This window comes from Echiichthys vipera (assembly GCF_963691815.1).
Source record: "Echiichthys vipera genome assembly, chromosome: 9".
Classification (NCBI taxonomy): Eukaryota; Metazoa; Chordata; class Actinopteri; order Perciformes; family Trachinidae; genus Echiichthys; species Echiichthys vipera.
This window is the reverse complement of record NC_139834.1, coordinates 2189587-2204032: the sequence shown is the minus strand read 5'-3', so window position 1 is coordinate 2204032 and position 14446 is coordinate 2189587. Positions and strand designations below refer to the sequence as shown.

The window sequence follows — 14446 nt, the reverse complement described above, 5'->3', positions numbered from 1 at the left end:
TTTCTTTGGTGCCTTCTTCTTCGTGACGCCGTGCAGCGATAATCCTGCGGCGGCGACGTCACAGAATAACTTTGTTATTGTTTCACACGCCGAGAGTTAAAGAAGTGATGTTTTACCTCCGAGAGAGTCGGCGTTGGGAAGAGCGGGAGCGACTCTGAGGGCTGAAAGTTTGTCTGAAAAACAGCGAAAGAAAGGAAATACATCCAGCGTTTCCTGCTCCGTTCACGCCGAGGAGCTGCGCTTTTATTGTGAAGGGCAACAGGAAGCGGACAGGAGGCAGTGAGGAAGTCGTCAGAGTAAAAGACGGAGCCGCTCGCCCGTCGGATGCACCGTCCATCTCGCTCCTTCACGGCGTTTTGTTCATGGCTTGACACCTGAGCGTCCGCCGACCCCTCCCCCCCTCCTTCTCCTTCCTCCCCCTCCCCCTGTCCAACATGGCCGCCCACCTCCTCGCTCGCCGCCCCGCCCACTCGAGGAAATCAGGGCAGGAAAGGAAGTGAGGATTCAGCAATCTTCCCTCAGGCTCGTTCGCTCCCCTCCCCCTCCAAGGACAGAACTTGTGTCTCCGCAGGTGGGACGTACTGATGCAAGATGGCGGCCGGCGTGGCGACGTGGCTGCCGTTTGCGCGGGCGGCGGCGGTGGGATGGCTGCCGTTGGCCAAGAAGACGATGCCCAAACCTCCCGTGGACAACTCGTCCAAATCAGATGAGATCCTGTACGTCAACGTCAGCGGGGTCAGGTTTCAGGTGGGTGCTGCCGTCTACTGAGCGCGCTCAGACACACGGGAACGCGCGGGGGCGAGGTCACGTGTCGGCCATGTTGGATTAGTCAGAGTAGAGATCACAACTTCACCTCCTTCCAAAGTTCGTGATGAAGGGAAAGAGGTCAAAACGTAACGTGTTTTGAGGACAGAAGTTTGGCTTCTTGGCCGTCGCCATTTTGTTTTTTTAAAAACAGGACGTGACCATATTTGGACAGATGGGCGGAGCTTAGGGAGGAGCGCTAAGTAGCGTCAGACTTTGTCGTTGTTCAATGACGCTGTGCTAAGCTAAATGCTAAAGAGGGAAACTCAGTCTTTCAGTCGGTTGAAGTGACTCGTCTGGTGCATCGCTGCTGGCGGGTGAACCTGGAGCTTCGGCCGCCGGCGCCGTTCGCTTCAGTGACGCAGAGCCGGTTGAAAAAACGCCATTTTCCGTTCTGTAAAAAAAAATCCTTGTAACAATTTGCACTTAGTTTTTACGAGTAAATTTGACTGAATATCAAGTACAAGCATTAATGAGGTTGAATATGGCTACGCTTCTCCTTGATCGCTAACCTCTTTACTTAGCTGGAACGGCTAATGTTAACGGCTTATGCTAACGGCTAACGCTAGCGGCTAAGTCTAACTGTCAGTCAAACTCCTCTAATCCCTGTTTTTATGGAGTGATTTGTCGGAGGGGACGGGTTCAAACACTTTCTCTCCTTGTTTCCCCTCCTCTTGTTTCATCTTCTTGCTTCCTTGTCTCCTCTCCTTGTTTCCTCTCCTTGTCTCTTTCTCCTTGTTCCCTTTTTTTGTTTCCCCTCCTCTTGTCTCCTCTCCTTGTTTCCTTGTTTCCTCTTGTCTTGTTTCCTTGTCTCCTCTCCTTGTTTGCTCTTTTTGTTTCCTTGTCTCCTCTTCTTGTTTCCTTGCTTCATCTCCTCTTGTCTCCTTGTCTCCTCTCCTCCTCCTTCCTTGTTTATTGATCACACCTCCTCTCTCCTTCCTCTCTTTCTTCTCCTCCCTCACCTCCTCCTCTCTTTCTTCTCCTCCCTCTCCTCCTCCTCTCTCCTTCCTCTCTTTCTTCTCCTCCCTCTCCTCCTCCTCTCTCCTTCCTCTCTCTCTTCTCCTCCCTCACCTCCTCCTCTCTCCTTCCTCTCTCTCTTCTCCTCCCTCTCCTCCTCCTCTCTCCTTCCTCTCTCTCTTCTGCTCCCTCTCCTCCTCCTCTCTCCTTCCTCTCTTTCTTCTCCTCCCTCACCTCCTCCTCTCTCCTTCCTCTCTCTCTTCTCCTCCCTCACCTCCTCCTCTCTCCTTCCTCTCTCTCTTCTCCTCCCTCACCTCCTCCTCTCTCCTTCCTCTCTTTCTTCTCCTCCCTCACCTCCTCCTCTCTCCTTCCTCTCTTTCTTCTCCTCCCTCACCTCCTCCTCTCTCCTTCCTCTCTCTCTTCTCCTCCCTCACCTCCTCCTCTCTCCTTCCTCTCTTTCTTCTCCTCCCTCACCTCCTCCTCTCTCCTTCCTCTCTCTCTTCTCCTCCCTCACCTCCTCCTCTCCTTCCTCTCCTCCCTCACCTCCTCCTCTCTCTCTTCTCCTCCCTCACCTCCTCCTCTCTCCTTCCTCTCTTTCTTCTCCTCCCTCTCCTCCTCCTCTCTCCTTCCTCTCTTTCTTCTCCTCCCTCTCCTCCTCCTCTCTCCTTCCTCTCTTTCTTCTCCTCCCTCACCTCCTCCTCTCTCCTTCCTGTCTTTCTTCTCCTCCCTCACCTCCTCCTCTCTCCTCCTCTTCTGATGAAGTCAGCACCTATAAATACGACAGAATAACTTTTGTCCACAGGGAAACTGAAACTCGTCCCTGCAGGATTCACGTCGTTGCTCCTGCAGAGCTGCGAGTTGTAAATATGACGCGTCCAATCAGAAGCTTCGATGTTAAAAACAACAATCAGACAAAAATAGATTTGGGACCGAAGCTTTTTGCTGCAGCGGCAGAACAGGAAGTGACTTTGTCCCGATGCTTCAGGTCGAGCTGATACAAATACAAACACGTTCAAAACGAACACGGAAGCATGAAAACGCGTCCTCGCCACTGAAGAGGGAACTTTAGCACATGTTTATGCTCCTAGAGGACACTTTAGCACACGTTTCAGCTCCTAGAGGACACTTTAGCACATGTTTAGGCTCCTAGAGGACACTTTAGCACACGTTTCAGCTCCTAGAGGACACTTTAGCACATGTTTAGGCTCCTAGAGGAAACTTTAGCACACGTTTAGTCTCCTAGAGGACACTTTAGCACACGTTTCAGCTCCTAGAGGACACTTTAGCACATGTTTAGGCTCCTAGAGGACACTTTAACACACGTTTAGGCTCCTAGAGGACACTTTAACACGTTTAGGCTCCTAGAGGGCACTTTAGCACACGTTTTAGCTCCTAGAGGACACTTTAGCACACATTTTGGCTCCTAGAGGACACTTTAACACGTTTTGGCTCCTAGAGGGCACTTCAGCACACGTTTATGCTCCTAGAGGACACTTTAGCACATGTTTAGGCTCCTAGAGGACACTTTAACACGTTTAGGCTCCTAGAGGACACTTTAGCACATGTTTAGGCTCCTAGAGGACACTTTAGCACATGTTTTGGCTCTTAGAGGACACTTTAACACATGTTTTGGCTCCTAGAGGACACTTTAGCACACGTTTTGACCCCTAGAGGACGCTTTAGCACACGTTTATGCTCCTAGAGGGCACTTTAGCACATGTTTTGGCTCCTAGAGGACACTTTAGCACACGTTTTGGCTCAGAGGACACTTTAGCACACGTTTATGCTCCTGGAGGACACTTTAGCACATGTTTATGCTCCTAGAGGACACTTTAGCACACGTTTATGCTCCTAGAGGACACTTTAACACATGTTTCAGCTCCTAGAGGACACTTTAGCACATGTTTTGGCTCCTAGAGGACACTTTAGCACACGTTTTGGCTCCTAGAGGACACTTTAGCACACGTTTATGCTCCTAGAGGGCACTTTAGCACATGTTTTGGCTCCTAGAGGACACTTTAGCACACGTTTTGGCTCAGAGGACACTTTAGCACACGTTTATGCTCCTGGAGGACACTTTAGCACATGTTTATGCTCCTAGAGGACACTTTAGCACACGTTTATGCTCCTAGAGGACACTTTAGCACAGGTTTTGGCTCCTAGAGGAAACTTTAGCACATGTTTTGGCTCCTAGAGGACACTTTAACACACGTTTTAGCTCCTAGAGGACACTTTAACACATGTTTTTCAGCAGTTGGACCTCCCCTGTGCACGCCAGTGTCTGATTGCCTCCTCTTACTCCTGCAGACATGGAAGAACACTTTGGACCGTTACCCGGAGACGCTGCTGGGCTCCTCGGAGAAGGAGTTTTTCTACAACGAGGACACGCAGGAGTACTTCTTCGACCGAGACCCCGAAATGTTCCGACACATCCTGAACTTTTACCGCACGGGGAAACTCCACTACCCGCGGAACGAGTGCATCCAGGCCTTCGACGAAGAGCTGGCCTTCTACGGCATCGTGCCAGAGATCATCGGAGACTGCTGCATGGAGGTACGCCTCCACTTCCTGTTCGCCGTACAGAAATCACGCTGTAGAGGACACTTTAGCACATGTTTTAGCTCCTAGAGGACACTTTAGCACATGTTTTGGCTCCTGGAGGACACTTTAGCACATGTTTTGGCTCCTGGAGGGCACTTTAACACATGTTTTAGCTCCTAGAGAGCACTTTAGCACATGTTTTAGCTCCTAGAGGACACTTTAGCACATGTTTCGGCTCCTAGAGAGCACTTTAACACACATTTCGGCTCCTAGAGGACACTTTAGCACATGTTTCGGCTCCTAGAGGGCACTTTAGCACACGTTTTTGCTCCTAGAGGGCACTTTAGCACATGTTTTAGCTCCTAGAGGACACTTTAGCACACGTTTTGGCTCCTAGAGGACACTTTAGCACACGTTTTAGCTCCTAGAGGGCACTTTAGCTCACGTTTAGGCTCCTAGAGAGCACTTTAGCACACATTTTGGCTCCTAGAGGGCACTTTAGCACACGTTTTGGCTCCTAGAGAACACTTTAGCACACGTTTAGGCTCCTAGAGGGCACTTTAACACATGTTTATGCTCCTAGAGGACACTTTAGCACATGTTTTAGCTCCTAGAGGGCACTTTAGCACAGGTTTTGGCTCCTAGAGGGCACTTTAGCACACGTTTTGGCTCCTAGAGGACACTTTAGCACATGTTTTAGCTCCTAGAGGGCACTTTAGCACACGTTTTGGCTCCTAGGACACTTTAGCACATGTTTATGCTCCTAGAGGGCACTTTAGCACAGGTTTTGGCTCCTAGAGGACACTTTAGCACAGGTTTTGGCTCCTAGAGGGCACTTTAGCACACGTCCTGCTCTCAAAGTGACGCCGCTGAAGCAGTTGAAACGCACACATCCTAAAGTGTCGTTTTCATGCTTCCAGTAGCGTTTGAGAATGGATTTCCTTCATCAGAGTTGAGTCTGGCTGCATCATGAGTTCAGTGGTTTTAATCTGTAAAACATGGAGTTATCATCTGCCAAAGTGTGTCTACGTTAAGTTCCAGACACACCGTATTTTGTAGATTTTGATAAATAACATGTCTGGAGTTATTATTTGTCTTCAGACAGTTTTGAATGGTGAGTTCAGAGCATCGTGCCCTCCCTGCTGTGACCTGTTGACCTTTGACCTTTGACCTGCTCCACTGTAATGTTGCTTCCTGTGCTGAAGCCTCATACGCAGGGCTGCCCCACCCTGCTCCTGGAGCCACCGTCCTGCATGTTTTAGGTTCCTCTCTCTGCTCCAACACGCCTGAATCTAACGCTGTGCTCGTTATCAAGCAGCTGAAGCTCGTCACAGGTTTGAGACTCGTTAGACTCACGTGTGTTAGAGCAGGAGAAACCTTAGACATGCAGGACGCTGGCGCTCCAGGAGCAGGACTGGGCCGCCCTGCTCATGAGTGTGTAGACCGCGGTGTGAATGCACGCACGGACTGATCTCCTGCTGCGTTATGAACCAGGCTCTGTGACGAGCCTCCGAGGGCCCAGCGGCTCTTTTGAATCCGCTGCTTTTGGCTCCGTCCTCCGTGTTTCTGTAAGTGATTTCGTTAACGAGCCATAAACAACTCATTTTCCTCGCCGCTCGCTCTCTGAATAACAAATCACCTCAGGAGCTCTTTATAACACCGTTAGCCTCATTAGCCCCGTCTGCGCGGGCTCTTCTGTCTTTATGGGCTGTTTTTTTATTCCTGGCCCGTGAGTTTGATTCCTTCTTCCCCTCTTCTTTAGGTTGAGGCGAAATGTTTGAGGAGGGAATTTAACGTCCTTAAAGAGGAGTTCATCCGTCGCTGTGGAGCTGCTGCGAGAGTTTAATTTATTCATGTTGATATTTTCATTCATTTATCACCATGGTAACGGCGTAATACAGGAGAAGCAGCTCACCTCAGAGGAGCCGACGTCAAAACTTTCATTTAAACAAGGAAGTTTATCTGCGTTTTGGTGGATTTCACTTCTTTCAGAGGGACGTTAGTTTATCATCATCTGTGCTGCGGATAAGAAGTGTCATTAATTTATGTGAAGCTCCACTGGCTCAAAAAGAAGTGTGATTGTATAGAAGTCAATGAGAGAAAAAGAAGTTTGATTGTTTCGAAGTCGGTGGGAAAAAAGTGTGATTGCATAGATGTCAATGAGAAAAAAAGAAGTGTGATTGTATTTGAGGTCAATGAGAAAAAAGAAGTGTGATTGTATAGAAGTCAATGAGAAAAAAAGAAGTGTGATTGTATAGAAGTCAATGAGAAAAAAAGAAGTGTGATTGTATAGAAGTCAATGAGAGAAAAAGAAGTTTGATTGTTTCGAAGTCGATGAGAAAAGTATAGAAGCCAATGAGAAAAAATAAGTGTGATTGAATAGAAGTCGATGAGAAAAGTATAAAAGTCAATGAGAAAAAAATAAGTATGATTGTATAGAAGTCGATTAGAAAAGTATAAAAGTCAATGAGGAAAAAGAAGTGTGATTGTATAAAAATCAATGAGAAAAACAGAAGTGCTATTGTATAAAAGTCAATGAGAAAGAAAGAAGTGTGATGTAAAGAAGTCGATGAGAAAAAAAGAAGTGTTATTGTATAAAAGTCAATGAGAAAAAAAAAGTGTGATTGTATAGAAGTCAATGAGAAAAATAGAAGTGTGATTGTATAGAAGTCGATGAGAAAAAAAGAAGTGTGATTGTATAGAAGTCAATGAGAAAAAAAAAGTGTGATTGTATAGAAGTCAATGAGAAAAATAGAAGTGTGATTGTATAGAAGTCGATGAGAAAAAAAGAAGTGTGATTGTATAGAAGTCAATGAGAAAAATAGAAGTGTGATTTCATAGAAGTCAATGAGAAAATGAGCCTGAACTTCTCACTTGATTCATCACCTCGTTATTATTCTGTGAAAGCTTCGCAGTCGCAGCAGATTCAAAGCTTTAATGTTCAACGTCTTTGTAAACGTCGGAAACCAGAAACAATCAACGTTCAACTCTTTTTTTTATTTAAGCCGTTTAGACGTCGTACGGTTTTATAAATATGCTCACACTGAACGCATCAAACAGACAAACGAGAGCGTTCTGAAAATGAGTCGTGAATAAAGTTTAAACCTTTATACTGATGATGAAGAGCACGTTGCCTGATCTCCTCTTCCTCTTCCTCTCTGTGTGAAGGAATACCGCGACAGGAAGAAGGAGAACCAAGAGCGTCTGGCCGAGGACACGGAGGCCAACGAGGGTATGGACGCCCCCCTCCCTCCGGACAGCACCTCCAGGGAGCGGCTGTGGCGAGCGTTCGAGAACCCGCACACGTCCACCATGGCGCTAGTCTTCTACTACGTCACCGGCTTCTTCATCGCCGTCTCCGTCATCGCCAACGTGGTGGAGACGGTCCCGTGCCGGCCGCCCAAAGGCAGCGTCAAGGACCTTCCCTGCGGGGAGAAATACCAGCTAGCCTTCTTCTGCATGGACACGGCCTGCGTGCTCATCTTCACCTTCGAGTACCTGATGCGCCTGTTCGCCGCGCCGAGCCGCTGCAAGTTCATGCGCTCTGTGATGTCGGTGATCGACGTGGTCGCCATCATGCCCTACTACATCGGCCTGGTGATGCCCGAGAACGAGGACGTGAGTGGCGCCTTCGTCACCCTCCGCGTTTTCCGCGTCTTCAGGATCTTCAAGTTCTCGCGTCACTCGCAGGGTTTGCGGATTTTGGGCTACACGCTGAAGAGCTGCGCCTCCGAGCTCGGCTTCCTGCTCTTCTCCCTCACCATGGCCATCATCATCTTCGCCACCGTCATGTTCTACGCCGAGAAGGGCACCAAGGGCTCCACCTTCACCTCCATCCCGGCGTCCTTCTGGTACACCATCGTCACCATGACCACGCTTGGGTGAGTTGACGGTTCAATGTCTAAGATAAACACACGCTGATGCTGCATCCTGGCGAATGAGGTGTTTCTCAGCTGCCACCATCTTGCGGTTGAGATGAGTTACTCTAGAAAGCCGAAGTTATGATGTCACTTCCTGTTTAGGTTGGGAACCCAACACACTCTCTCATTGAGAACAGAGTTAAGCTAGTTCCTGGATTTTGAGGTGAATTAGTTCCACAACTTTGCGAGGATCTGTGGTTCTGTACTGGAGTCCCTCAGGGTTCTGTGTTGGAGTCCCTCAGGGTTCTGTACTGGAGTCCCTCAGGGTTCTGTACAGGAGTCCCTCAGGGCTCTGTGTTGGAGTCCCTCAGGGTTCTGTACTGGAGTCCCTCAGGGTTCTGTACTGGAGTCCCTCAGGGTTCTGTGCTGGAGTCCCTCAGGGTTCTGTGTTGGAGTCCCTCAGGGTTCTGTACTGGAGTCCCTCAGGGTTCTGTGTTGGAGTCCCTCAGGGTTCTGTGTTGGAGTCCCTCAGGGTTCTGTGTTGGAGTCCCTCAGGGTTCTGTGTTGGAGTCCCTCAGGGTTCTGTGTTGGAGTCCCTCAGGCTTCTTTGTTGGAGTCCCTCAGGGTTCTGTGTTGGAGTCCCGCAGGGTTCTGTGATGGAGTCCCTCAGGGTTCTGTGTTGGAGTCCCTCAGGGTTCTGTGATGGAGTCCCTCAGGGTTCTGCGTTAGAGTCCCTCAGGGTTCTGTGTTGGAGTCCCTCAGGGTTCTGTGCTGGAGTCCCTCAGGGTTCTGTGATGGAGTCCCTCAGGGTTCTGTACTGGAGTCCCTCAGGGTTCTGTGTTGGGTCCCGTCCTCTTCTCTGTACACCACTGCTGCTTTTCATTAGTACGTCCACTCACACATAGATGTATAAACATAGATGCAGCATCGGGGCTTGGGAGATACCGTTCTGACTTCAGACTGAATGTAAAGACTCAGAGAAAAATACTTTTGTGCTACTTCCTTCTAACAAAAGACACCAAAACTAAACATTAATGACATTTAACGCACGTGAAGTTCTGTTTCAATATTTTCCTTTAAGAACGTGTTGATTATGATAAATGATAACAGGTCGGTCCTAACACTTCTTTAAAGCTAACAAAGTGAAGTGACTGTCCTGATGCTAAATGAAGCTAACGCTAGCTTCTGTCCTGATGCTAAATTAAGCTAACGCTAGCTTATGTCCTGATGCTTAATGAAGCTAATGCTAGCTTATGTCCTGATGCTAAATGAAGCTAATGCTAGCTTATGTCCTGATGGGGGTATCTAGTCATTAGTGATATATTAGTAAAATACTGAAAATTATGTTTGTCACTGCAGTTCCTCCAACGGCCACTTGAGGCGCTCTCCATCTGTCAATCCCAAAGACCTCCATGTTAAAATATTATACTACTATTGTACAATTATACAGAAATAAACACTTTTACAGACGTTTACAACAGAAATAAACACATTTACAGCATAAATAAACATGTTTACAACAGAAATAAACACATTTACAGCATAAATAAACACGTTACAACAGAAATAAACACGTTTATAGCATAAAAAAACATGTTAACAGCTGAAATAAACACATTGACAGACGTTTACAGCATAAATAAACATGTTTACAACAGAAATAAACACGTTTGGAGACGTTTACAGCAGAAATAAACACATTTACAGTTGAATTAAACATGTTAACAACTAATATAAAGATGTTTACGGCTGCAACAAAAGCACTTGGTCTCATGTCCCCACTCGTTATAACTGTACTTGGGCTGAATGTTTACATTGTAGTGTAAACTGTAAACTGTAACTCTCGACACCAGATCAGGTGTTTTGGTGTGAAAACACATTTTAATGTAACCTAAAGTGTCCTGGATCATAAACACATGTCTGGAACATTTGGAACGAACCAAACTGGTGTAAAATGTGTTGAAACCGCCTCCACACACACACACGTGCATTAGGAGACGCAGCCGCCCTGACCAAGATGGCCGCCGCGTTGACCTATCGCTCCAATGAACAGCAGCGACCAATCAGACGTCTGCATTTGTATATCTGTGGTTAAATGTGTGGTTTTCACCCGCTGTTCTGACCCTGAACACATTTTATCTCGCCTGCTGGCGGCGGCGCTGCTGTTAACGCCGTCTCCGTGGCAACGCGAGTGTGTGTCATCGTCGTCCCGTTTTGTGTCGGAGAGTGTGACGTGTCACTGTTATTGGTTACGGAAGAGTTTTTCCGTCTGTTTCCACCGCGTGTGTGTGTGTGTGTGTGTGTGTGTGTGTGTGTGTGTGTGTGTGTGTGTGTGTGTGTGTGTGTGTGTGTGTGTGTGTGTGTGTGTGTGTGTGTGTGTGTGTGTGTGTGTGTGTGTGTGTGTGTGTGTGTGTGTGTGTGTGTGTGTGTGTGTGTGTGTGTGTGTGTGTGTGTGTGTGTGTGATCGCCTCCCACTCGTGCCTTCTCGAGTACAGTAGAGTGTATTCACCCTTCTGCCGCCCACACGAGTGAGTGAGTGTGTGTGTGTGTGTCTCTGTGTGTATGTGTGTGTGTGATGGTGTGTGATGGTGTGTGTGTGTGTGTGTGTGTGTGTGAGTGTGTGTGTGATGGTGTCAGCTCTCAGCTCTGATCTCTTATCTGCTGTTCAAAGAGCCATTAGGAAACATCAGAAATAGAGAGTGAGTCAGGAAAAGTACGGACATTTTCTCCGACCATACAGCTTTATGCTACACACACACACACACACACACACACACACACACACACGCTCCTCTGTCTGTGAACGGAGGGAGATAAAGTGTGAGTTGAGAAAGGTGTGAATGGGAGTCGCTGAATGACTCAAACAGTTCAGTTCTGTAGTAAAACGATCGTTTTGTTTTATTGAATGAAAATAAAAAGAGTTTTATGGAGAAAAACTGTTTTTAGTTCCATCAGTGAACATGAACATCCTGTTTATGATGAGTTTAACCCTGATGAGGATCCTGGAGCAGAAGGAACCGGGACCCTGCTGCTGCATGTTCACACGTGTGCCTGGTGATTGAGCGGCGCCGATGATCTGCAGGCGCCACACAACAGAAATACAAACCATTATGGAAGCGACTCGCTATCCAGAGTGATGCAGAAAGAGAAGAAGAATGAAAGAGGCTAACAGTGGTTAGCTCGGGGCAGCACGGTGAAGGCATTCAAAGGTCTTTTTTAACCACTAATGCTGCTGAAAATAACAGCAAACCTCTGCAGCAGCATGAGAAGAGTCCCTGGAAAACTGCGCAAGTCCGACACGTCAAATTTCGTCTCTACGTTCAGCACGCAAGACTGACCAGACCAGACTGACTCATGCATTAAATTACACTTGTAACCATGGTAACACACACGTGAATCGTTGATCACGTGATCAAATGATTTGTAAGACGTTTAACTGAAGTGTTTCAATCGACCCCGCTCTCCCCTGATCTAAAGGTGTGGGTAAGCTTCTCTAGGTCGTGCAATATCTTTTAGGGCGCACTCCCACTGTGCCTCCGTACCGTGCCGAGACAGGTTTCACGGCTAAAGTCTGGTTCCTTTGACCAGTGTGAGTGCAACCGTACCACGTCTAGGAGCGGCACGCTTGCCGTCCACGGCCCGTTTGGGAGAGGTGGGCTTTAGTAAAGCACGTTTGCACGTGTACGAGCACGAGCGTGCGCACGTGTACGAGCGGAGGTGGAGTGTTTACTGCAGATTTGGTCGATGAAAAGATTCAAAAACAGTCGACAAGACGCACAAAAACTCCGAGGTCTACGGAAAGATCTGGAAACAAAGCCACGCATCGCCAAGACGTCATCAATGCGTGTGACGTGTTACGGCGTGATGACGTATAGGCAGCAAGAAGCATTCTCCGAGGCCCAGGTAGTGTGAGTACAAACGGGCCTGGAGGGGGGGACAAGGACCCTAAAGCACGGGGCACGGGACGGAGGCACAGTGGGAGGGCGCCCTAAGATGGCGGTAAACAAACTGTCGCAGTCTGCCTCGACAACAGAAAGAAGATGAAGCGACTGTGCGCGGTGGAAAAGGCTCGGCTCCTGAGGGAGAGTTCACCTCCATCACTGAACTTTAGTATAACTGACGTCGAGGTTTCACGTCTCTTAAACGCAGCGACGGACGAAAGTAGAGCTTATTCAGACGCCACGACGCTTTAAGTCCTTCCATTGTGCCGTGTGTCTGGTGTGGGAGGGGAGTTTTCGTGTCCTGCGATGTTTAAAACGGTGTTTCAGGAGGTTTTTACGGCATCGTGATCGATTCACTTCAGCTCAAAGCGGCTCCCCCCCCCCCCCCCCCCCCCCGCACCGCTCTTCTCGTGTCTGCGCTCCGCTCCGCTCATTTGTTTCTCTTTGTTCTCTCTGTTATCGTTGTTTTTCATCTCGCTGCTTTTATTGCTTTGCTCCTGTGTTTTATCACTGTGCAAATAACCCGGGAGTGAAATCATAAAGCCTCCACAAGCAATATATGTGAGCGGAAACACAATGTGCTGCAGCTCGTCCACAGAGCCGCTGCTGCTGCTGCTGCGTGTGTCTGGGTGATCCGCGTGCTCCTGCAGGTGGTCTGATCACAGAGAGCTGTGAATCACAGTGAATCACAGTGAATCACTTCACAGCAGAGATCTTCCACCCGCTCATTAACGAGCCGAGCGTGTTCATGAACTCCAGAGCTGTTGAAGTTGGTGTCACGTCTTTAACACCGGGGTAGGAAACTGTGTTTTCCCCTCAGCATGAGAAGTGACAAACTGGGATTAGGTGTCTAGACTAAGGGCACCCTCCCACTGTGCCTCCGTCCTGTGCCCCGTGCTTTAGGGTCCTTTAGGGTACCAAGCGTGTGAACTGTGTTTCCTCAGGAGGGGGGCTGGAGTCTCCCTTAGAGAGAGGGGGAGAAGTTCAGCATCCGTGAGGAACTCGGAGTAGAGCCGCTGCTCCTTTGTGTTGAAAGGAGCCAGTTGAGGTGGTTCAGGATCATCTGGTAAGGATGAACCCTGGGCGCCTCCCTAGGGAGGTGTTCCAGGCACGTCCAGCTGGGAGGAGGCCTCGGGGAAGACCCAGGACCAGGTGGAGAGATTAGATCTCCACACTGGCCTGGGAACGCCTCAGGATCCCCCAGTTAGAGCTGGTTAATGTGGCCTGGGAAAGGGAAGTTTGGGGTCCCCTGCTGGAGCTGCTGCCCCTGAGACCCGACCCCGGATAAGAGGCTGAAGATGAGATGAGTTCCTGTCTGACAGTGGCAGAAGTGGTGTGAACAGGATTTCCTGACACATTTTCAAAGCCACGGTTTAATTCTTGAATTATCTTGAAGGTTTTCTTAATGAAGGACTTTAGCGCCCGGAGGATCAGGATCCTGTTCCAGCTCCGGGTTTTACACGGATCCTTAATCCGAAGATGATTTGATCTTTTCGCCCTCTCCTCTTTTATTCAAACCACAGGAGACCGAAGGAGCGCGTACGAGACCGGCTTTACGGCCCGTCTGCAGAGCCTCTGAGCTGCTGCAGAGCACTTTACCGGCAACATTATTTATAAGAACAGGAGAGGAAGCAGGAACAGGATGTATAGGAGCCGCAGCGCCGGAGCAGCAGGCCGTATAAAACAGCCTGGATGGAATTATAGACCATCTCCACGCGCAGCACGCCGTTAATGTTTTAATAGAGCGGAGAGCGCGAGGTGGAGAGAAGTCCACAGGATCTCATCGCAGAGTGTTCCAGAGATGCTTCACCGTGTACCTCCTCCATTTCCTCCAGCTGACGGGATGGGCACAAAATGGCGGTCGTGGCCCTCCTCTGGGCCCGCAGACGCCGTTGAGATCCCCGTCATGGAAGTGGCGTTTCGTTGGAGCTGCTTCCTGTATCCGTCCACCTGTGCAGCACAGGTTGAAGCGCAGGTCGTCCACATACGTCAAGCTTTTTATCGTGTTCACGCCGTTACAATAGCAGCTCTGAGGGCGCCCTCCCACTGTGCCTCCGTTCCGTGCCCCGTACTTTAGGGTCCTTGTCCCCCCCTCCAGGCCCGTCTGTACTCACACTACCTGGGCCTCGGAGAATGCTTCTTGCTGCCTATACGTCATCACGCCGTACACACACGTCACACGCATTGATGACGTCATGGCGATGCGTGGCTTTGTTTCCAGATCTTTCCGTAGACCTCGGAGTTTTTGTGCGTCTTGTCGACTGTTTTTGAATCTTTTCATCGACAAATCTGCAGTAAACACTCCACCTCCGCATCACACCAACGTGAACCTTTCAACCGCCA

General features: G+C 48.8%; 1 protein-coding gene across 1 annotated transcript in view; it reads left to right on the top strand.

Moving 5' to 3' along the window:
* Positions 1–591: 591 nt before the first annotated feature.
* kcnd1 (potassium voltage-gated channel, Shal-related subfamily, member 1) overlaps positions 592–14446 on the top strand; it is a gene marked incomplete at its 5' end in the record, with an annotated part of 46243 nt that continues 32388 nt past the window's right edge. Inside the window, 3 exons of the mRNA XM_083920148.1 lie at positions 592–747; positions 4069–4314; positions 7471–8183. Of these exons, the coding sequence (XP_083776274.1) occupies positions 592–747; positions 4069–4314; positions 7471–8183 (1115 nt within the window). The remainder of the gene's footprint in view (positions 748–4068; positions 4315–7470; positions 8184–14446) is intronic.